This window comes from Eurosta solidaginis, chromosome 3 (assembly GCF_040869045.1).
Source record: "Eurosta solidaginis isolate ZX-2024a chromosome 3, ASM4086904v1, whole genome shotgun sequence".
NCBI classification, from domain to species: domain Eukaryota; kingdom Metazoa; phylum Arthropoda; class Insecta; order Diptera; family Tephritidae; genus Eurosta; species Eurosta solidaginis.
The window spans coordinates 81,020,418-81,046,456 of record NC_090321.1 but is presented as its reverse complement, the minus strand read 5'-3'; the positions used below and the strand labels follow the sequence as shown (position 1 = coordinate 81,046,456).

The following is a 26,039-nucleotide window of genomic DNA, read 5'->3' as shown; positions in this document are numbered from 1 at the left end:
ACCTTTATTTAATTATTTTTAGTTTGGATATTTCATTCCTAAATTGCACCGTTGCCCTTCAACTACTCAAGTAATTCGCTGTCCATCTTGTAAGTGTGTGTGCAAGGGTAGTCTTTCAGTAGTTCACTGTGCCAAAAGCTTTTTGTTTTTTTTGCTTCTCCATAACTTGTTTGGACGCTAATGGCATTTAGAGCGGTGGTAATGCTATGTAGTTTTCTGAATCTATGCTGGTGCCTGGCAAGCCGACAATTCAAAATTAAATGTGTTTCCGGAAACGTACCTGGGTATGGAATTCCTTTTCTAGTGCCTAAGGATGTCAATAAAGCAAATTGTAAATGCACAACGTCTTAACAAATGGTAGAATTAATTACAAATTACAAAAAACTATTCGAATAGTCCAATCTGTCGCCAATCGAATGAAACACCTAATTGATTAGTGATCGTCGATTATTTTACTGAACAGCTTTTGCTAAACAAGTAACCAATTATTCGAATGGTAGAACATCAAAAGCTCTATTTCTCAAGGTTTAGCAGTGGCACCACCCTTCATATTTCCATTCTTCAAGAATGATAAAGTTTGACAAAAATTGCTAAAGTGCGTTGGCATGGTTACTCCGTCCGGGTCCACTGCATGATTTAACATTCTCAATGTCACTTGAAACCAATTAAGTGGTAATGGAAATGGGAGATGCACTGTGTTTAACGTAACCGCTTATCTTGGCTTGCATCCTGGATTTATTTGATCACACACATTTCCATAAGGTGGTATGTAGTGGTACAATTTTCCAACTAAATAAGAAGTCAAGTCTACACCGAGTAAACTGTCCTGGGTATGGTCCTATTTTTCAGCATGGGTCTTAACTTAACAAAATGCTGAAGTCATGAGCAAGTCAACAATTTTGGAATTGGAATGCGAAGTAGATTGAGATTTCTATATATAAGCCGTGTTGTGTCATTACCATGGGTCGGTAAAAAAAGAGATCTGAAATAAAACGCGTTTCTTCTAAACTAATTGTTTTTATCTTGCAACTAAATATACAACATATACTAAAACTATATTTATCAGAACTAGCTATGCAGAAAAAGAAATATCACTAATAACTTCCTTATATTTCAACTCTTTAAATCCTCCAACTTTCCATCAATCCACGACCGCAATGCCGACACGTTAGTATAAACGCCAGGATACTTCTTTTGGGCGCAACCCACACCCCAAGACACAATGCCATAAAGCGTTGCTATGCTTCGCTTGTTCGCAACTAAAGGACCACCTGAATCACCCTGACACGCATCTTTACCACCATTACTGTATCCAGCACAAAACATTTCCTCAGTAATGGGCACAACATATTTAAAATTCTGCACGCAAATCTCTTGTTGTATCACTTTTACATCCACGTAATTCAGAAACGTTGGCAAATAGCCCGTTTCGCTGGTAAGACCCCAACCACTGATCAATAGGGTCGTTTGTGCGGATAAACTTTCATGCGATGCAGCCAATTGTATTGGTTTCACCATTTGTGAATATATCAGCGATTGCTCAAGTTGCAGTAATGCAATATCGTAGTTGTAGGTGGTGGGGGAGTAACCTTCATGCCTCAGGATACGTACAACGTTACGCAGCTGGCCGCCAAACGAATGTCGCGTAGCACCAGCACGCACTTTAAATGCAGTCACTTGCATCGATTTCTCAACACAGTGAGCTGCTGTGATGATGACGTTTGGACGTATGATGGCGCCGCCACAAATATGTTCGCCTTTGTATTGCAGCGACACTTGATATGGAAAATTGAGAATGGAGGTGGGCATACCACCGACGATGCGTCCATCGTAGTTGAAGCTGTCATCATTGTTTTGTGCTGCTCGCTCACCTTTGAAGTCTGCCTTTGCAATTGGAGACTCAGTGTTTGTAAATGATTGCCCAGACACCGGTGAATTGTGAGCGTAGTTGATAAAATGTTGACAAAAATTTACAGCTAAAAAAGTCCAAAACGGCGTCATTTTTGTTTAAGGAAAGCTTTTAATTCAATATGTTACTAGCTGGTTTGTTGTTTGTAATATGAATAAGGTATTTGCAAAATTATCATTCTTTTATATTGTCTCGCACTTTTGCTTCTTAAGAAATTCTTATCGCTCTACTTTCTGGCTTAACGTTGGGCGAAACCCGTACACCTGCATCCAAAAATATTGTTTTTATACCCAGCGGGTACTTGAACGTAAGAGTTTTATAGCTTAGATTGGATAACGGTTCTACTGTATGATACAAACGCATCGAAAGAGAATTTTATTGGGTCATGTTCGTCCCTGCGTTAAAAAGATTGGTGAAGTCGAAGATAATTTCGCCAACTTTTTCGATATCGAAAATTTCTAAAAATTTAAGAAATGCGATAGTTCATTATGCGAAGAGTTGATTGACTTTGTGAGGCAAACTAGAAATTTGGTGAAATTTTTGAAAATGGGCGTGGCAGCGCTCACACTTGGCATGCCGTAAATCGTATTTGTGCTCCGATTAGGCTCATATTTGGAACAAATATTACATACCGTCCGGTGGAAGGGACATCAAAATACTTTGGAGTTCGCGGAGGGACAAGCATACGCGGCGCTGGGTCGAGTAAAGTCTCTGGAAGGATTATGTATTGAGGACTATGATTGTAACAAATTGTCAGGAAAGAGTCCTTGTAATAATGAGTAGCTAAATGAACTAAATATAATGAGAAATAATAGGCATTAATTAAAGACTAAAAACTTGAAAATAAAATAATTTACAAAAAAATGTTTAAGTTATGCGGTTTATTAAACGGGCGTGGCACCGTAGGATTAGAAAAGTAATTTACCTGAAATGAACAGTACAATTGAAACTTACACTGAGCATATAATGTTCGGTTACACTCGAACTTAGACACCCTTACTTGTTATATTATGGCTTTGTCAAGCACCCCAACCAAATCGTTTATGCAAATCCGCCTTAAGCACTTACTTCACTTTATAAGGAAGTACCCCAAATTCTACTGGGATTAAATAAAACCAATTGAAACATTATTTTGGAAAAATGTTAATTTAAAATTATCAAACAAAAGTAGAATTATTTCCTGATTGTATAGAAATTTTCACCAATTTAAAAAATTTCGAAAATTGGGTTATTGTTTTTTTTTTGTAGCGATAAGGACACTCCCCGAAAATTTTGAGGAGTATTATCGATGTTTTTGGTTCTTTTCCGGATATAGGTATGATACGCTCTAGTAGCAAGGACCATTAAGGTACTAGCCCGACCATCTCGGGAACGATATATTAAGACCACATTGAACCGTCTAAGCCATATGGGTGTTTCCATGAGGATATCAACCACGACTGAAAAAATTAAATGACTAGAAAATGGGTTTTAAGACGAATTATTAAGGGAAAAGACTTGAATTTATATTACATGGAGGTATTTGCTGCTTGTTCGTATTTTAATACTCATAAACGGAAGAGTAAAACTGAGGGTCTCTTCAACTCAGTTTTCGCAAATTGAATCAACTATTTTCTCTTCCCTATTAATTAAATTAAGAGATTTGAAGTAGTGCAAATACATTTTAAAATTAAACTAACAATAACAACTACCTATAAAAATGAGAAAAAGAGAAGTTCGAACTCGAATAACGGTATTTTTTTATTTACTTTTGATAGTATAATTACGTCGCTTACGTTATGCAAAAACACTATTTGTCTATGTAATTTGTGTGTTGGCAGTCGCAGGTAACAGAGATTACAACTCCAAATGAAGAAATCTTCTGGTTAAATATATTCGCTGAAATTTTCTTTTCAATCGAAGTAATAAAAATTGTATTAACCTTTAAAGTTTGTCGCATACGTTATTGTAAGTATGAATATTTTATTTAAATGCATTAAAATCGCTGTTAGAAGCAATTTTTTTATATATATTATCCTGAATACTTAGTTGTAAAACCATGAAACGGTGGCACGAAGAGTTAAAAAAAGACGAAGCAAAGCTAAAAGAGTATCAGAAAAAAGAGGTTGAAAGACAACGGGCCTATCGGAAAAGAAAGGCAGATGCAGCAAAAGAGATGCAAAATTACTTCAAGAAAAAAGGAAAAAAGATCGAATTCGGCAGCGAAAATTAAGAGAAAAATATGAAAATGTCAGAAACATGGGTGCTGGTTCGTCATATAGTTGCAAACAAACTTTGGGGAAAGCTTATCTGAACAATTGGTTGTATGGTAGATATACGCTATAGCGGCCCGTTCCAATCGTTTCCGACAGTGATTAATCTGTTACCCAACTACACCCACCCGCCCTCCAAATTTCCTCTCTGATTTAGAGCCTACTTTGCATTCAAACTTACCTCGTCATCTTATTCTATCGGCATACTTATTGAGGGCTCTATATTATCTCCTTTAAGAACTTACTATTTTGACATTCGTTACAAACGTAATACACCAATCCGTTTTTATAAAAGGTATACAAATAAAAGTATTAAGGTGACGTAGCACTCAAAGTTAATGGAAGTAATATAAGCCAGAATAACTTGTCAGTTTCGGTTTGAAGGGAACCCATTTTTACCCCTTGCGAGCTGTCGCTGATATTCACTGGGATCATTAATTTCATTTCACAAGTACATAGATATCTGCCAACTCTATATGATCCATCTATTTTTTCTTATATAGCCGATGTGAGTTTTTGAGGTCTTCAAATTTATATTCAACAGATATATTCTTGCATTTCTCGAAGAATATTCTTTCTTCTCATTTTTATCGGATTGGCTGATCCGTACTGTAAATTTAAATCGTACTTTCTCCCCAAAGGCTTTCGATATAAATCCGGTACGAGCCCGGTTTCAACGGGAGCGGTTTGACCTGCCGAACTATCGAGTCGCTTCACTGTGTTTATCTAGTATTTTTTGGCGGCGCTGAGATGCACATATAAACATACGTATACGATGTGTGTTCAGAAAATAACGGGAATTTTCGCTTTTTGAAAAAGATATTTATTTATTCATCTAAATTAATGTTGTCGCCTTCAAAATAGTTCCCATTAAATATTATGCACTTGTGCCAGCGCTTCTTCCAATCCTCGAAACACTTCTCAAACTAGATCTTTGGGATAGCCTTCAGCTCTTTCGGCGATGCGCTTTTAATTTCATCTATGCTTGTAAAACGACCCTTCAAGGTTTTCTTTATTTTTGGAAATAGAAAAAAGTCACACGGAACCAATGTGCAGAATGGCATACAGTGCAGCCGTCGGGGTTGTTTTCAGGGCTCCCGCAATGCTAAGCATCGATAGTCTGCATACCCCCTCTAATTTTTTGAGGTATATTATTTTTTGTGTGGCTTTCCACCAAACAAGAACTCCATAGTATAGAAACAAACTTTGGGGAAAGCAGTACGAAAGGTAGAAAAAATGTTGCCAATGGACATAAATAGGAAAGTGGAAGTACTTGAAGCTCTTTACATGAAGTATGTAAAACAGGCCAATAATGAACAGGAAACACACATGAGTTCGGTTGAAAGTTTTAACTTAATTAAAGATTTTTACTTGCGAGAGGGAGTTAGTGTGCAAGCTCCAGGCCGTAAAGATACGGTAATCTATAATGGGAAAATCGTCGCCAAGCGCTTTATGCTTTTGACCGTGTCTGAAGCATATGAACTGTAGAGAAGCGAGGTTACTTCGGGATATGTGGATAAATCACTTTTTTATCAGTACCGACGCAGCTATGTAAAATTAATAGATAAAACTCCACACAATATGTGTGTCTGTAAGTACCACGCAAGTTTTGCTTTTTTATTGGAAGCATGTGCAAAAGTCATACCATCATTCCCAAAAACATTTGAAACATTTTTGAAATCCTCTTGTTGTAATGTGTTGGATGAAAATTGTATGACCAATGACTGCGAAAACTGTGTGCGAGATGTAGAGCAAGATTTATTTCCCGTGTGTTTTCGTACCAACATGGATAAAAATGTTAAGTGGAAACATTGGAGGAAAGTTGATAACCATTTAACGTTAAGCTACACCACTGCTGCATTGGCTGATCTGATTCATGAAATAGAAGCTCAACTGTCGGTTTTTAAAGTGCATAGCTTTGTTAAATAATGCTAACAACGACATTTCAATGAAAAAAAAAAAAAAAATACGGCTTCTGAATTGATCTTGCCAATAGATTTCGCAGAAAATTACAGGTTAGTTAATCACAATGAAATTCATGATGCTCACTCTTCCTATCATCAGGTTACCATTTTCACATGCGTTGCCTGGCTTTTTGAGGAAACAAAGTCATTTGCTATTATTAGCGACAAGTTGAGCCATAAGTTTGATGTTTTTTGTTTCATTACAAAAATTGTGGTTCAAATACTAAGTCAATATAAAGGCATTACCAGCGTATTTGTATTCTATGATGGGAGCAGTTTGCAGTTTAAAAATAAGTTTATTTTAACAAGCATACCTTACTTTGTAAGTAAATGTAGCTGCAAATATTTTGAATGGAATTTCTTTGCCACCTTGCATGGCAAAGGCGCAGTGGATGGAATAGGTGCTGTTATAAAGAGAAAGGTGTGGCAAATAGTAAAAGCTAATAATATAATTTTACCAGATGCTTTTTCATTTTATAAATACGAAAACTGTCATTGTACTTTGTGTTTTTAGCACTTACTTTGTTTAAAATAACGTTTCTTTCGCTTTATTTTCGTTACTATTATTTTCTTTTACACTGGTCGCAGAAATTTGGTTATGGGTAATAAAGTTTGTTATACCTTCCATATGGCTGGATGGACAAATGACTTAATATCACCTCAAAGGCAATCATAAAAGGCTCCAGGCCAAATAAAGAACATGGGTTCTACAAGCCAGTTATCGTACCCGCGCTGTTATATGGTGCAGAAGCATGTACTTGCGCTGAGAACATCTGATGAGGCGACTCTTAGAAAGTTCGGCGAAGACCGGCGAGAGAATTAAGACACAGTGCTTAGGCTGGCTAGGCCGTGTTATGCGAATGATGATGATGATGATCATGCGCAGAAGATATTCTTATCGGAACACGCCAAAGGGAGCTAAGGAAAAATGTGTCCCTCATTTCAATGGAAGGAACATATGGAAAACGATTTAAGTTCTTCTGTGTCTCCAATTGGCGGTACTTTTTTTAATCAGCTGTTTTGTAACATTTGCATTTAGTTTTAAAACAAATCAGAAAGTTATTGCCACCACTTGAACTTCTCGACCAAATTCACGGTCAATAAGACAAAAATATTCGCGAAATATAAAGCGAAAATATATAAAGATAATATTTTTTATGAACTCGGCAAATATTTGCACTTAACTTAAAGTGATAATAAATATAAGAAAATATAAGGACTGGACAGTCCTCGGCTGTACAGAAGACCTCATATCTTGCATGAACGAAGCTGTAGAAAAATCTGATGAAATTTTAAAAATTCATAAAATCCGAGAAATCAGTTGTATAGGATATATAGATATGTATATTTAACCGGTCTCGACTATTTTTCAAACAGCAGTGCATACAATATATATTGCCATTTGGTAAAATTTTAAGTTTTAGACGTTAAAATGAGGTAGATATTTAATATGAAAACCCGCTTATCTGAACAATTGGTTGTATGGTAGATATACGCTATAGCGGCCCGTTCCAATCGTTTCCGACAGTGATTAATCTGTTACCCAACTTAATCTTACACCCACCCGCCCTCCAAATTTCCTCTCTGATTTAGAGCCTACTTTGCATTCAAACTTACCTCGTCATCTTATTCTATCGGCATACTTATTGAGGGCTCTATATTATCTCCTTTAAGAACTTACTATTTTGACATTCGTTACAAACGTAATACACCAATCCGTTTTTATAAAAGGTATACAAATAAAAGTATTAAGGTGACGTAGCACTCAAAGTTAATGGAAGTAAGATAAGCCAGAATAACTTGTCAGTTTCGGTTTGAAGGGAACCCATTTTTACCCCTTGCGAGCTGTCGCTGATATTCACTGGGATCATTAATTTCATTTCACAAGTACATAGATATCTGCCAACTCTATATGATCCATCTATTTTTTCTTATATAGCCGATGTGAGTTTTTGAGGTCTTCAAATTTATATTCAACAGATATATTCTTGCATTTCTCGAAGAATATTCTTTCTTCTCATTTTTATCGGATTGGCTGATCCGTACTGTAAATTTAAATCGTACTTTCTCCCCAAAGGCTTTCGATATAAATCCGGTACGAGCCCGGTTTCAACGGGAGCGGTTTGACCTGCCGAACTATCGAGTCGCTTCACTGTGTTTATCTAGTATTTTTTGGCGGCGCTGAGATGCACATATAAACATACGTATACGAGGTGTGTTCAGAAAATAACGGGAATTTTCGCTTTTTGAAAAAGATATTTATTTATTCATCTAAATTAATGTTGTCGCCTTCAAAATAGTTCCCATTAAATATTATGCACTTGTGCCAGCGCTTCTTCCAATCCTCGAAACACTTCTCAAACTAGATCTTTGGGATAGCCTTCAGCTCTTTCGGCGATGCGCTTTTAATTTCATCTATGCTTGTAAAACGACCCTTCAAGGTTTTCTTTATTTTTGGAAATAGAAAAAAGTCACACGGAACCAATGTGCAGAATGGCATACAGTGCAGCCGTCGGGGTTGTTTTCAGGGCTCCCGCAATGCTAAGCATCGATAGTCTGCATACCCCCTCTAATTTTTTGAGGTATATTATTTTTTGTGTGGCTTTCCACCAAACAAGAACTCCATAGTATAGAATAGGGCTTACAATCGCTGTAAAAACCCCGTTCAGAGTCTGCATAAAACATCTAAGTCCCGTTCCGGCAATTTCTTGTAAAAATTAAAAAAGGAACATAACGCAAACTGGAAAAGAATATCGGCCAAGATCACCTCACCAAGATGAATCGCGTCAAGTATTCATTCCATTTTCATGTCTGCATTAAGCTCATCAAGGGAATGCGCATATTTCTTCCTTGATGATGGCAAGTACTTTGTCTTGCTCTAGCTCACCGCGAGACCCTGTTGATCCGCCCTTCATCCAAACCAGAGAAGGCAAAACTTACAAAGCGTTTGCTGAGTTCAGTAAGTGCAATATCATCAGCAAAAGTTAGTAATTATACACTTTGTAACACTTTTTAAGATTTCGGGTAGGTTTGCTGTCGGAATTACCTTTCCAGCAACAGGTTAAAAACATTTCACGATACTGAGTCACCTTGCCGAAACCCTGGTTTGCTTTCTGCTCGGGCATGTCCTTTACAATCCCTATAAAGCTGGGGGTCATTTGGCAAAGTCCTTTTTGCTAAGAAGTAAGCATGGGTAATAACTCAATTTTTGCGGAGCCGGTGAAGGCTATATCGAAACAATACTAATCTCGTGCACAAACTAACACAATTCACTTCGCATATATGTACATACATACTCATACTCATATCATTTTACCTACCGAGTTAAACCTTTCATTGCGACGTTTAGCAAAATAATCTTACAAAATTTTAATTGTATTTCTTATCTGAACCACCTACCCAGCAGACTTTTAATTTCTTTAGTCTTACATATGACTTTTTTCATAAAACTGATAAAATGACAAATGTTCAGCTCAATGTGAGGAAATAAAGTAGATAATTAATTTAAATACTTTTCTATAGACCGACGACGCTACTCACCAAAATTCGTTTGTTTTTATTCAAATTACAAAACTTCATATCGACGACTAAGTGAAATAATCCGGATGTTAGTTCCAAAACGCCCAAAGGCAGAATTTGGTTGAAACAGAAGGTTGAAGGTGGGCGTCCGCCGTGGTGTGATGTTAGCGTGCTCCGCCTACCACACCGAAGATCGTGTTTCTTGTTATGAACTACAAACATTTTTATACTCAGTTGAGTAGAGCTCACAGAGTATATTAACTTTGATTGGATAACGGTTGGTTGTACAGGTATAAAGGAATCGAGATAGATATAGACTTCCATATATCAAAATCATCAGTATCGAAAAAAAATTTGATTGAGCCATGTCCGTCCGTCCGTCCGTCCGTCCGTCTGTCCGTTAACACGATAACTTGAGTAAATTTTGAGGTATCTTGATGAAATTTGGTATGTAGGTTCCTGGGCACTCATCTCAGATCGCTATTTAAAATGAACGATATCGGACTATAACCACGCCCACTTTTTCGATATCGAAAATTTTGAAAAATCGAAAAAGTGCGATAATTCATTACAAAAGACGGATAAAGCGATGAAACTTGGTAGGTGAGTTGAACTTATGACGCAGAATAGAAAATAAGTAAAATTTTGGACAATGGGCGTGGCACCGCCCACTTTTAAAAGAAGGTAATTTAGAAGTTTTGCAAGCTGTAATTTGGCAGTCGTTGAAGATATCATGATGAAATTTGGCAGGAACGTTACCTCTATTACTATATGTATGCTTAATAAAAATTTGCAAAATCGGATAACGACCACGCCCAATTTAATATCTTTACAGTATATAAGTAAATTATGTCAACATTCAACTCCAGTAATGAGATGGTGCAACAAAATACAAAAATAAAAGAAAATTTCAAAATGTGCGTGGCTCCGCCCTTTTTCATTTGATTTGTCTAGGATACATTTAATGCCATAAGTCGAACAAAAATTTACCAATTCTTGTGAAATTTGGTAGGCGCTTAGCTTCTAGGACGATAACTGTTTTCTGTGAAAAAAGGCGAAATCGGTTTAAGCCGCGCCCAGTTTTTATACACAGTCGATCGTCTGTCCTTCCGCTCGGCCGTTAACACGATAACTTGAGCAAAAATCGATACATCTTTACTAAACTCAGTTCACATAATTATCTGAACTCACTTTGTATTGGTATAAAAAATGGCCGAAATCCGACTATGACCACGCCCAGTTTTTCGATATCGAAAATTACGAAATATAAAAAAAATGCTATAATTCTATACCAAATACGAAAAAAGGGATGAAACATGCTAATTGGATTGGTTTATTGACGCAAAATATAACTTTATAAAAGACTTTGTAAAATGGGTGTGACACCTACCATATTAAATAGAAGAAAATGAAAAAGTTCTGCAGGGCGAAATCAAAAGCCCTTGGAATCATGACAGGAATACTGTTCGTGGTATTATATATATAAATAAAGTAGCTTTACCCGACAGATGATGTTCTGGGTTACCCTGGTCCACATTTTGGTCGAAATCTCGAAAACGCCTTCACATATACAACTACCACCACTGCCTTTTAAAATTCTCATTAGTACTTTTATTTTGATACCCATATCGTACAAACAAATTCTAGAGTCACCCCTGGTCCACCTTTATGGCGATATCTCGAAAAGGCGTCCGCCTATAGAACTAAGGCCCACGCCCTTCTAAAATATTCATTAACAACTTTCATTTGATACCCATATCGTACAAACAACACATTCCAGGGTTACCCTAGGTTCATTTTCCTACATGGTGATTTTCCATTATTTTGTCTCCATAGCTCTCAACTGAGTATGTAATGTTCGGTTACACCCGAACTTAGCCTTCCTTACTTGTTTTAATCATATTTGAACTTAGTCTGGTTTTGGCTCAAGGAAATCATGCAAAGGGGAAATAAATGATAAAATATGAGAATTTGTGAGAGATGGTTATAATTTTATTGTTATTAATGAAAATGGCAGAGTTAACATTGCCATTATCATTTAAATGTAATTATTGGTGAAAGTAAGAAAAAGTATTTTTTAAATGTTTGTTTATATTAACCCCTTTGTGTGCGATATGTGGCGATTTTTGAAACTCTCTAAACAGTTCAGCAATGCGTAGGTTAGGTTAGGTTAGGTTAGGTGGTAGCTACGCTGATAAGGAAAGCTCACTTGGACAACACGAAGGTCCGTTGTGATACCACATACACCATAAATAACGGTGACTTAGATGTAGCTACTTAGAGAATCGTTGGGTAGCAACGATAAAGCTCCGAATGATACCGATCTCAACTTTGGATAAATCCTCGGGAGTCGCGACCGAAGTACTTTCGCCTAGTTCTGGAAAAAGCTGGGCAATCAAGCATAAAGTGATTTGGGGATTCCAGCTGATCATCCTCCATACAGATGCAGCAGGATGGAGTTTCCAGTATATTGAGACGAACCGCATGGATATCCATGGGACAGTGCCTTGTCAAAACCCCAATGAGCATTGATAGGTGAGCCTTGGTGAACCCAATTATTTCAGCAGACCTCTTGCCATCCACTTTCGGCCAGAAATATCTTGTCACCCTACAAGACGTTGTGTCCGCCCAATGTTTGCTGAGCTGACTCGAGGCCCAGCCATTGAGGAGCAATGCACAGGTGGCCAGCGGAATCCCGAAATCCCAATAGACATCTTCATCCAGTTCAGTTGTACCGATTCGGGCTAAGAGATCCGCTTGATAGTTACCCGCGATATCACTATGGCCCGGGACCCAGATAATCTTAATTGTAAAATAATCCTTTGCAATCGCAAGCGAGGTCAGGCTCAGGTCAAGGCCTTGATAGCCGCTTGGCTATCAGAGTATACGTTAAATTCCCTAACCGTAGTAGCACTGGATAGCGTTTCATCCACCACATCCTTAATCGCAGTAACTTCTGCTTGAAATACACTGCAGTGATCAGCCAACTTAAACTTGCGGCTTAAGGGTCAGTTATACTTACATAGCATAGCAGGGCAGAGCAACATTGCTCTCCCAAGCAATATATGTTCAATGAGATTTGCGTGTACTTGATTAGACTATGCAGTGCTTTGCATTGCATTGCATGGAAGTCTGTTGAATTTTGATTTTCATGTATGTGCTATTCGCGCGACTTTCTCACTAACCGTGCTGTTAACGTTGTTATTGCAAAGAGTGGAAAAATGAGCATCACTCTGAGAGTAGCACATATTGCTTGCTTGTGGTTGTGTATATTTCACAAACAAACTTTATTTGTGTGTGTGCTTGCCCTTGTCAGCGACAGTCTATGTACGCTACGTAAAGTATAATCACGTTTATGTTTCACATGCTATGTACTGTTTTATCATGCAATGCACTGTAAGTATAACTGACCCTTTATATTTAGCTCTTGACAAACAAACCCCCACCAACCTTTGCGTCCAACTTCGACCCATCCGTTAACAAGTTAACCGGTCCCATGCCCCAGATAATTCCTTTTCACCACTCCTCTCTCGGTGGAATGACTGGGGTGAAGGTGGTATAGGGAGCAGTTAGCGGCATACAATAGTCCGTTCTGTCCGGGATAAAGTCGAAACTGGTAAGAAGGCTAGAGGGTCCGAAGTCAGAAAGCCTACAGCCGTATCATGAAGCCTGGCCAACGACCGGGCCGCGGCCGCCTTTCCCGCAATAATTACTGGATATATGTTCAGCATGACGTTCAGTGCCAAGGTAAGAGTTGTTCTGAGAGCGCCACTGATACCGATCAGCGCCGCTGCACTGGCACTAACATTTTGGAGTTGCTCGCCGTGTCCAGTGCTTTCCACCAGACCAGCACCCCATATAGCAAAATCGGTTGACCACCATCTCATAAAGCCAGTGTACTACTCCTGGCGAGAGTCCCCATCTCTTTCCGATATCCCCTCTGCAGCAGTACAAGCCCAACCAGAATTTTTTGAAAATTTTGAACAAAAGATATTCAAATATTATACCCCAAGATGATTAAAAACGTTCAAATTTAAAAGCATTTTCTGTTCGAAAATTAACGTATAGTCGGGAGAAAAATATACGTTAAATGTGATTATTCTTGTATAGTCATTTATGATTCCTATTTCGAAACGCTTTTTATTCATATTTGATATCATTGTAAAATTGAGCTTTAATTCTACGTTATTCTACTTGTGAGACTACTCTTTCCAATATTAGGTTTTTAAAACCTTGCAAACAAAAAGATATGCCTTTTTGTATGAATTAAGCGGGGGTTGCCCTTATTGCTTTTAAATGTATGAAAACATTTATTTGAAGCAATTTATAATTTATTTAATAATTTGGGAAACATTTAAACAACGTGACGGCAAGACGGATAAGGCGACAGCTGTTTCGATTATACCTTGTAAATCTCTTCAAAGCCTTTTTCCCAAATTATTAAATAGAAGATATTTCTTTTTCATGGCATTTCATGTCAGCAATTTTTTGGCAATAAATAAGCTTGTATTTTTTGTTCCAAAATTTAATAACAAAAACAGTTGCGCATACCCGCGATTTTTGAGTGGTGGTAAATTTTGTAAGAGACTGTCGTGGAAGGAGGGCGGGCCGTGTGTAGAAGTCCACGAAAGTGGGGAAAGCTTCTGACCGCCATTCACCTGGGAATGGCCAGAGCGATTCTTTTGCATGCGGTTCAAGCAGCTCACTACTGCCGGTCGCTTGCGGCCAAGCATCCTCTGGGTAGCCGCTAAACACCCGTTTAGCAGTGAGCTAATGTGAGAAGGCGACAACCTGGCTAGGCCACTCTGACATAATCGGTTTAAGGGCTAGCCGGGGGAGATTCCATCGGCAGCGTCTGTACACCTCTAGGTGCGGCTGCAAGCGGGCGTCTGTCTTGGAGCAAGCGGCTCGCTATATAAACGTGCCAAGCGGGTGAGCGGGTTGTGCGCTGGGCTTGGGACACGCCACGTAAAACCATACTCCAATGAAATATAACAACAAGCCTCGGATAAATACACTCTCTATTGATGACGACCATGGCAAACGTTTGAAGGAAAATGAATTGAGGGCATGCACCTGGAACGTCCGCTACCTGAATGGGATTGGTGCAGATGCCCGGCTGGTTGATGTCCTCGTCAAAGCAAAATCTGACATCACCGCCATCCAAGAAATGCGTTGGACGAAGCAAGGAAGAAAGAAGATCAAAAATTGTGACATATATTGGAGTGGCCATGCGAATAAGCGCAGTTTCGGCGTCGGATTCGTGGTGGGAGAGAGACTTTGTCGCCAAGTGCTGGCGTTCACGCCTGTGGACGAGCGTCTCGCCGCTATTCGAATAAAAGCAAAATTTTTTAATATATCATTCATCTGCGCCCATGCGCCGACAGAGGAGAAAGACGATGAGGTGAAAGATACTTTTTATGAACAATTAGAACGCACATACGAGCGCTGCCCCCGTCATGATATAAAAGTCGTGCTTGGCGACTTTAACGCCAGGGTGGGCAAAGAAGGTGTTTTTGGCCATACAGTCGGAAAGTTCAGCCTACACAATGAAACTTCTCCTAACGGACTGAGGCTGATTGACTTTGCCGGTGCTCGAAACATGGTCATATCCAACACGAGGTTCATGCATAAAAAGATACATCAAGCTACATGGCTGTCTCCTGATCGAAATACTCGCAATCAGATCGATCACGTTGTGATAGACGGACGGCATGCCTCCAATGTTTTAGATGTGCGAACGATCCGAGGACCTAACATCGATTCGGACCATTATCTCGTTGCAGCCAAAATACGCACCCGCCTCAACGCGGCTAAAAACAAGGAACAAAAAACACAAGGAAAGCTAGGCGTCGAAAAGCTTCAATCACAACAGACTGCCAATGATTTCGCAACTCGACTCTCACACCTGCTCTCTGAGGGCACAACTCATCCTGAAGGAATACAGGAGCAGTGGGAGCATATCTCCAAAGCACTTCATACTGCCGCCGAGGAAAAAATTGGTTACCGGCGGCCACGAAAAAACAACTGGTATGATGAAGAATGCCGCGTTGCAACCGAAAGAAAAGACGCTGCCTACAGGGCTACGTTAAAAGCGAGCGCGACAAGAGGAGTGTGTGAAAGCTATCGTGAGTTGAAAAGGGAAGCGAGACGCCTTTTCAGGAAGAAAAAAGCAGAAGCAGAAAGGCGTGAGTGCGAGGAGCTTGAGCTGCTAGCCACCAGGAATAACGCCCGAAAATTCTACCAAAAAATACGGCGACAGACGGAAGGTTTTAAGACCGGGGCAAACTCCTGTAGGAATGAAAACGGCGACCTTGTAACTGATGTCCAGAGAGTGCTTAGATTATGGAGGGAACACTTCTCTGCTCTCCTAAATGGAGGCAGCAATTCACCGCGCAGAGATGAAAAACCCGATCCCGCAATCGATGATGATGGAATATATGTCCCCCCGCCCGATTATGACGAAGTTAGAATAGCAATAACCAGATTGAAAAACAACAAGGCCGTGGGCGCTGATGGATTGCCTGCGGAGCTATTCAAGTTCGGCGGCGAGGAGTTGGTAAGGCGCATGCAGCAGCTTCTTAGCAAAATATGGGCGGACGAAAGCATGCCCGACGGTTGGAATCTAAGTGTTCTTTGCCCAGTCCACAAGAAGGGGGATACTGCAAAATGCACCAACTATCGTGGAATCAGCCTTCTTAATATCGCATATAAGGTCCTTTCAAGTGTATTGTGCGAAAGATTGAAGCCCACCGTGAACCGGCTGATTGGACCTTATCAGTGCGGCTTCAGACCTGGTAAATCTACCATCGACCAGATTTTCACAATGCGCCAAATCTTGGAAAAAACCCGTGAAAAGAGAATCGACACACATCACCTCTTCGTCGACTTTAAAGCCGCCTTCGACAGCACGAAAAGGAGCTGCCTATATGCCGCTATGTCTGAATTTGGTTTCCCCGCAAAACTTATACGGCTGTGCAAAATGACGTTAAGCAACACCATCAGCTCAGTCAGAATTGGGAAGGACCTCTCCGAGCCGTTCGAAACTAAACGAGGTTTCAGACAGGGTGACCCCCTATCGTGCGATTTCTTTAATTTGATGCTGGAGAAAATTATACTAGCTGCAGAACTTAACCGCACTGGAACAATATACTATAAAAGCGTGCAATTACTGGCATATGCTGATGACATTGATATCATCGGCCTAAACACCCGCGCTGTTAGTTCTGCTTACTCCAAGCTGGAAAAAGAAGCGGTAAAGATGGGTTTGATGGTGAATGAGGACAAAACGAAGTACCTGCTGTCATCGAGCAAAGAGTCAGCGCATATGCGCCTTGGCAACCACGCTACTGTTGGCAGCCATAATTTCGAAATAGTAAAAGACTTCGTTTATTTGGGAACCAGCATCAACATTAGCAACAACATCAGCACTGAAATCCAGCGAAGAATCAATCTTGCCAATAAATGCTACTTTGGACTAGGTAGGCAATTGAAAAGTAAAGTCCTCTCTCGGCGAACGAAAATCATACTCTACAAGTCACTTATCGTACCCGTCCTGCTATATGGGGCAGAAGCATGGACCATGACAACAGCAGATGAAGCGGCTTTGGGAGTGTTCGAGGGAAAAGTTCTTCGAAAGATTTATGGACCTCTACGCGTTGGCGATGGCGAGTACCGAAGAAGATTTAGTGATGAGCTGTACGAGCTATACGCAGACATCAACATAGTCCAGCGAATTAAAACGCAGCGGCTGCGCTGGCTAGGCCATGTTATGCGAATGAAAGATGATGCTCCGGCCAAGAAAGTGTTTCTATCGGAACCCGCCTATGGAAGCAGAGGTAGAGGGCGGCCCCCACTCCGTTGGAAGGACCAGGTGGAAAACGATTTAAACTCCCTTGGTGTGACCAATTGGCGCCGGTTGGCGGAGCGAAGGAGCGACTGGCGCGCCTTGTTGGACGGCCATAACCGTTTAGACGGTTAAGCGCCAATTAAGTAAGTAAGTAAGTAATTTACTCAGATATATGTACCTACAATAAGGTGAGGTGACAACCTTACCAAAAAATGTATTTATTGTAAAGCGGGAGTTGAATACCTTTCCTTTCATACCCTTATTGGCATATCTCATGTAATTTTTTTTAACTTAATAAAGGTGGCGGCAACCTTGTGAAAACATCCTCAGTGTCAACACCTAGGTGAAAAGTTTTAAAATGTAATACTATATCGATGTACCAAATTTGATTCAAACTGGTTAGGCCGAGATGGTAGTGGATATACAAAAAAATATAAAAAATAAGGTGAGTTGGCAACCCCAAGTGGCAACCCTACTTAAGAATATCAATAGAAATACGGAGTAAAATACCTTTCGTTTGATACCCATATTGACATATATATCATGTAATGCCAAAAATGACCCCGGATCCATCCGAAACCGGTGGCCCATAGTAATTCTGCCCAGAACACCGTGAATTTACTTTCAAATATTTCCTTTCATAACAATGAAGTGAGACAACCACTTTTTGAACAGAAATAACTGCTGTTTTAATTTTGGCCAGCTAGATTGATCAAATATCCCACCGTGCGTCAGCTATCTAATTAAAACCCTTCTAAATTTCTTCCAACAACACTACAAAATTTTGTCAAGACCAATATTTCCTGGCAGGAAATGGCGGACCAATATGGCGGTAAATTGTTTTCAATGTGTTTTGAATCTCTTGAAACTTTCTTTGCATTCGGTACTTTATGAAGTTGTCGATTTCGATTCCGTTGTCAACTTCTTAAAATTTAACATGACGGGTCCCATATGGCGGTCAAATAAAAAAAAAAATTATTAAATTTTTTGAAAAGTAAGTATTTTTAGGTTGTTCACAAAAGATGCTATTATAATATCCTTAAAGGTTACTTGAGAAAACGGCGCTAAGATGTCTTAATTTGGTAAACTTAAGAAGATTAAATCAATAACACTTTGAAGAAAGTAATAATCAAGTTTTTTTATTATTCATAAATTTGCGAGCAAAAATAAAAAAAAAATTGTGCAAAACGAGCATGAGCTAAGTCAACTTGTATAAAATCTCATGGACTACTCATGTTTGTGGAAGCTATATTGCCACAGTTAGAGCGTGAATCACTGTGCATTTTTATTGTAATGAGAATATGTTTTTCCATAATATTTCTTAATTTTTTTTTTCAGGTCACAAATGGCTTAAAATACATACAAACATATCTAATTTCCCTAAACAAATTCATAATTTTACATTCGTACGCCATGACTTGAAAACCTTATTATATTATGGAATTTCCACTATCACTATTGGATTTTTTCCAACTCATTAAAGATAAGTATTCACCGTCTTATGGTATCCGTGACCCGAAAAACTGATATTAAATTCAAAGTCAAGAACCTCATAAGTCTTCGAATATAGAATTTCAAGAGAATCCAATCACTTTGAAAAATATTGACCGCCATTTCGGGTCTACATCTTGAATTTTGATAAACTGACCTCGGACCATCAGCTACCTCAGGAAACCAAACTCAATCACTTTGAAAAAACTGACCACCATATTCGATCCGACATTTTGTATTTTGAAATCGAATTCGTCATCAGCGATATCATATACCCCGTAATGGTGATTTTGAACCCAAAACAATATACGATATGGTCAGAATTACCATTTCAGCTTCACCGATTTCCATTTCGCAACATAATTTTAGGCGCCATGCCTATTCTAAGCATCCAGGCTGCTGTGAATTACTAGATATATTTCCCAATGAAGCACGAATTTTAACATGCAAAAAAAAAATTAGTTTACCTTTATGTTAACATTTAAAGTAAATATGAAAATTAAGAGCATCTCGATTTTTTATAAAAACGACGACCTCTAAATCACTTTTTTTACATAATAAAAAAGTGTGTGTCACCTCATTTTTTTAAAGGAAAGATATTGGGGGATAACGTTGGCGAACTTCAAAATAAAAATTATTAGTCGTTTTGTCAACATCAATCCAATCCGTTTGCTAGAAAGTCTTTAAGAACATATTGCATCCTTTCTTGGTGCGGGCTGTTTGATACATCGACGAAAATGGCATCATGGATAAATTAGTGATCGGACGGTTTGCCTGCAATAAAGAGAGTGAGAGATGGCCATTGTGCACTCGGAACAGAATTGCCAATATTTAAAATTGAAAATATGAGGCCGTTCAAAAGGAGCTTTCACACTGTTACCGACGATATGAATGTATGTTTTCCAGAAAGTGATTAATAACTAGCTCTTCATAGATTTATTTAACCTCTCTTCCCAAGTTGCCAGTACGTTGAGGAGAAGGCCCTAACACATATTTTTGGTACATGGGCGTATAAAGTCCTCCCTTCACATTTTTTCTTGCTTCATTTAAATCAAATAAATGCAAGGCGCGATAATATACGAAGAGATTTTAGGCCGAGCTTTTTTTCCAATTTACGTCGTGCTCCTTGTAAATTTTCTTACAAATTGGCGGGACGGGGCCTACTTGTTTTATGCCGACTTCGAACGGCATCTGCAAGGCAGATGAGTTTTCACTGAGAGCTTTTCTTGGCAGAAATACACTCGTAGTGTAGCCAAACACTGCCGAGGGGCGACCCCGCTTAGTAAAAATTTCTTTTAATTGAAAAACCTTGTTTCTAAGTGGCGAGAATACAGGATCTTCGGTGTGGTACTATCACACCATGGCGGCTGCTTCATTTGCTCAAGTTATATTGAGGGAGGTTTAAGTTCCGACCTGTTAGAATATTTATATCTGCAACTTTAGAAACACTCGAATATTTTTTTCGTTTAAATTAAGTTCACAGTGGCTAATGAGTACCAAGTTCATTTTAATGGCCAGGGGAAGAAAAATGATTTGCATGTTGAGGTAGTGTATCCACATACAGTTACATTTAGTTAAATATGTTAATTCATATGTATGTGTATGTAGGCACTAATATGAACTCTAATATACCACGGTATGTTCAATCTGTTTTTCAAGTTTCCCTTTTTTATACCGCACTGCTTTTTCAACAATCACCCCTCCAATATTTAAGTATTTCCTCTGTGCTTTGTATTCGAAAATTAGCGTTAGATTAATTTCATTAGTGCATTGGCTGAACAGCGACTTTGAAAGCTCGTGGTATTGTGGGGATTGTTAACAAAAGGCTCGAAATTCATTCCATACCTATGGTCCCATGGACAATATTACTCAGTATGACCCATAGATTGAGAATCTGGATGTGTACCTGAAGTTTTTTCCCCATATAATTTGACCCGCCCTAATGTACATGATTGTCACCAAAAAAAGTATTTGTATTTGTATTTGTATTTATTAGGCAATTCATCCCAGCACAACAATTTGACAAAAATTATTTTACAGTGCTAGTCGGTAAAAGGCATAAAATAGGAACAATCTAATCTTGAAACTTAAAGCTAATGACTATGGCTAAGAAAAGGTTACAAAAAATAATATATTTAATAAATAGTAAATAGATAAATAAAGGAATGATAGAGTACATTTGCTTAGAAGGAATCAGTATTTTAATTGTCTAGGTTATTATAGAAACTTGTTAATTCTTTATTGAGTACGTGTTTAATTCGTCGCAAAAAATTTTTTAAGGGTTCTATGTGTTCGAGCCGTGTCATCCGTAATCGAGGTACTCCTATCGAAATATTATTTGTTTGATATCGTGTTAACGTTAACGTAGGACTGTTAGCGTAATAACGGCAGCCACCGTGGTGTGATGGTAGCGTGCTCCGCCTACCACACCGTATGCCCTGGGTTCGCACCCCGGCAAAGCAACATCAAAATTTTAGAAATAAGGTTTTCCAATTAGAAGAAAATTTTTCTAATCGGGGTCGCCCCTCGGCAGTGTTTGGCTACACTACGAGTGTATTTCTGCCATGAAAAGCTCTCCTTGAAAACTCATATGCCTTGCATATGCCGTTCGGAGTCGGCATAAAACATGTAGGTCCCGTCCGGCCAATTTGTAGGGAAAACCAAGAGGAGCACGACGCAAATTGGAAGAGAAGCTCGGCATTAGATCTCTTCGGAGTTTATCGCGCCTTACATTTTTTTTTTATTTAATATTTGACTGCTTATCGCAGTCATTTTCTGATCATATTCGTGAACGTATTTCAATCGTTTTCGTTGAGAATTTTGAATCATTTTTGAATGCGATTATGATGCATTTATTCTTCATATCTCATTCAAAATCAGATACTACATAATAATCTTATTTCATCAGAGGAAGAAAGCATGCGGAAGTGAGCTATTTGAACCACAGGTCACTCGCAAACAAACTTGACCGATATACACCTGCGACTACAACATCCAACATCAACTGCGATCGTCAATATCTTAAAATAAGATACGGTACAGGATGTTGAAGATATATCCAGGTACATATGTCAAGAGAGTTTCACTTACCTGGTCAAATAGCTCACAACTTTTGTATTGTCCAATCATTATGTATTTTTTGGGAAGCCAAAGGTGGAGAAATGGTTGGGGAAATCTTCGGTCACAAGCAGCATTTGCAATATATTGTCTTGAAGAATATCTTAGTAATACAATTTTTATATACATATTTTTCTGAACTTCATGATTGAAAAAATGTGTGTATGGCAGGCACTTCTGCATGGCCAACGACCGCCGACCATGCAGGCGAAGATCCTTGCGCAACAGCGACATCGGGAAAATGATTGTCCAGTAAAAGCTTTAGGAACTCCTCGCTACTCATCGAACAGTCCCCACCATCATCTCTCAGATCGCCAGAGGAGCGGGATTCCTAGAGAGTATTTTTCTAAGCCTCGCGGGTTCATTGCAGCATTCTACGTTTTCGCAGAAGCTTCGCCATGCATCTCGCTTGGCTATTCTTATTTCATATTTATAAATCCCCAGACGCACCTTATAGAGCTCCCAGTCCGAGCGTAATTTACTCCTCCTGGCGCTGTTGAAGAGCCGCCGAATGGACGCTCTTAGGTCGTCAAGAGGCAGTAATAAAAGTCGGGTCATTCCCCCTATTACATTACAAAGCCCCTCATCTACAATAAAAGTATATAAAGACTCACCTCTAGTGTTGGTATCCGAGCTTCCCCAAATGCTATGATGGGCCGATGGCACCGATGACCACGCCAACACCTCTCCGCCTCGCTTCAGCGGTGATTTCGCCCAGTATCGCAGGTGGTGGTCCCGCTACCTCCCCATGAGGCATATACGCTGAGACCACCCACATTTCATTACTGCCTCGATCGAGGCAGACCGTGGTTACGTCAGCATTGCTGAAGTTAGAGAGAATAAAAGCTTTAATCTCTTTTTTAACAAGCACACATGATCTAGGCCTACCTCCATCCCCATTCACCAAGGTGTTGAATTTTCCAATCCTTAATCCAGATATCTTACTGCCGTTACTACTCAGCCAAGGCTCCTGGACAAGGACTATATCCACTCCGCCTTTTTCAAGGCAGAGCAACAAATTTGCGGCAGCCGCCTTAGAGTGCTGAAGATTGATTTGACGGATTTCCATCAAAACCTCTCTTCTTCCGCACACCATCCTTGGCGAATTCGTGTTAGTCGTGTCCATTCTACAAAGTCCCCCCTCAATTCCGCTATCCGGAGCCGATTGTGTAGTCGCCCTTCAAAGGTCTCGTGATTATCTATGCTACGCAGGGAGGCCACGCGAGGGAGACCACGCGAGGGTTGACGCATTAACTTATGAGTAATGAGTTCAGAGCCAGACCGGACGGAAAGCAGGATAATTTTCAACCGCACCTACATCACCAACTTAACGGCGACGGAGCCGGAACGTGCCTTGAGGCCCGCCACGGTTTTAACGGGACGTGGGCTGATAGGGTTTCACCCCGACCTACTGAGGTGGCAGAATACCGCACCTGCCAGCCCAAAGCCATCAAGTCAAAATTCAATGTCAATAATCAAAAATCCTAACAATCCAGTTCGTCACCGTTGTTTACCGATCTTGACTCTTAAAGAGTCCTCCCTTCCCTGAGCTCGGCACAATGACTCAGGGGTGCGGGTTTTATCGATTTGTCCTCTCTAGATCCGCCATTATCAGTAGAAGAAGGGGCACCTCGTGCAGGACGTGATAATTAATCACGCGTGACATTTCGTCACTATGGCCGGTTTAAGACTGATAACAGTCCCTAATCCAGAGCCTGGAACCACTTATGATATCCAAGCCAAATATGTTAGCCCCCACAGCAATGCGTAGCATTATAACTAAACTTGAGACCGTATTGCTGTCCTTAGCAAAAGGGCAGTAAAACCTTACTTATGCTGAGAGCTAGTGAGAGCTTTTGAAATAGTAAAATTGTTTGCTTATTTGGAGGCCAGCATTAATACAAACAACAATGTCCGCCTTGAAATCCAGCAGTAGATAAATGAGAAGTAAAAAACTCTCTCGGCAAACGAAAATAATGCACAACAAGTCACTTATGCTACTCGTCCTAATATATGAGGCAGAAGCATCCCTGTAGGGAACATCTTTACTTCAAGACTGGTGGGCTACTAGTGCATTTGGAATAATTCGTCCTCAAGCTCTTTTACATACTTTCAACTGCCAAATTTAAAATCATGATGTCCTATTTTGTTGGTTCCGAACCAGAGCGAAAGTTTGCATGTTTCTTCTAACACGATTTTATCCAATCTTTCTATAGTTCCAAGCTACTCCTTATATATTTGAATTGGAAATATCAACTCCCTTTTTAAGATAGTTCGGCTGCTCTTTAAAAGCATATCCTATCGCATCGATCTAATATCGGCCACGCGATAAAAAATACTTCCGTGTAGGAGCCCTTTCAGAAGTTTGTGTATGTACTGGCAATAAATACTTCGGATTCCCCAAAATTGCCCGCCTAGGCGGTTTAGCGATTTTTAGTATGAGTTAACTCAAATATAAGTTGCTATTTACTCTGTGGAATATATGGCGAAAAAATTCATTTGGTGTAACTCTATTCCTGCCGATTTGCTTATTCTTATGCCATGGAGTTAACGTAAGGGAAGGCTTTGAAGTGTAAGGGAAGTAGGCACACACATAGCCGAATCTCTCTAAAAACCCACACTGTCGATTTTTGAACTAGATTAATTCTAGTTACTCCCAACGAGTACTAATTTCATACTTTAGGTCTAGTTCTAAACACAAAATTTGCATCACTAGTTACTGACTTCCCTACAGGGATGGACACTAACAACATCTGATTAGGTGGCACTGGGAGTGTTCGAGAGTAAAGTTCTCTCTATGCAGAGTCTACGCGGGCATCAGCATTGTCCATTGAATTAAAAGACAGCGTCTGGCGGGCTAAGCCATGTTATGCGAATGGAAGATGATGCTTCGGCCAAGGAGGTATTAATTTCGGTACCCGCCAATGCGATTTATTCACTTTTTTCCCACGCTCTGGGATGTACTAATAACTTTGTTATTGTTTTATCAGCCTATTGTTTTTTTTAGTAAGAAAAAATATATCAAAACAATAATAACCACACAAAAATAATGGTTAACGCCTTGAGTTTAATTCGAACCCACTATCTTATAGATCAATAGGCCGATAAAGCAACAACGAAATTGCTTATTTACTTTATATGTTTGTTGTACTTGTTAATGTTATTTATATTTATTTATTTGAAATTCGAGTATCTTGCTAACACGGTTGAAAATTTTAGTTTAAATCTTAAACTTTCTGGTCTACATTCATATATGACCACACTTTTTTTGTTTTAAATGCAGACCTTTGCAAAGTTTTAAACGCAACGAGCTCATATGACTGTTTTTGAATTAAAAAATGTTGATTAAAATTTGCGTCTAGAAAATTTTCATTTTTCAAACTTCTGGACTAAAATTTAAACCAAAATATATTAAAAATTGGGTTTAGCTTCTCATAGTTTATAACTGAAAGCAAAACAAGTAAGGAGGGGACTGTCTTTGGCTGTGCCCAAGACTTCATACCTTTCATGAATGGGGCTGAACAATAATCTTATCTCATTCGTAACCACCAAATAATGCGCTGTATAAGATAAGGAATATATACTGAACAGATGTACATACCTATACGATTTTAAGATAAATATAAAAAAAATGGCAAAAAACACCCTTATCTGAACGATCGGTTGTATGGGATATATATTATATATAGCTCCGATCGAAATGATTTTTACAGGAAATCTTCTATGATATATTAAAATATACAACACCGAGTTTCACGTTTATACTTTCTAAATTGCGGCAGGAATGACCAAAATCGTCTTATCTGAACGATCGGTTGTATGGGAGATATATGTTATAGTGGTCCGATCCTACCGGATCCGACAAATGTCTAATATAATACAAAAATACATCCTTGTGCCAAATTTCATTGAGATATCTCAAAATTTGAGGGACTAGT

At 39.2% G+C, this 26,039-nt stretch overlaps 1 protein-coding gene across 1 annotated transcript; it reads right to left on the bottom strand.

The window, feature by feature from the left end:
- Window positions 1–1,113: 1,113 nt before the first annotated feature.
- LOC137245919 (trypsin 3A1-like) lies at window positions 1,114–2,001 on the bottom strand. The gene has a single exon (XM_067777105.1). The coding sequence runs from the start codon at window positions 1,999–2,001 to the stop codon at window positions 1,114–1,116; it is 888 nt and encodes a 295-aa protein (XP_067633206.1).
- Window positions 2,002–26,039: the final 24,038 nt, after the last annotated feature.

Coding starts and splice junctions, on each gene's coding strand:
- LOC137245919 (XM_067777105.1), bottom strand. CDS start 2,001: ATGACGCCGTTTTGGACTTTTTTAGCTGTAAATTTTTGTCAACATTTT.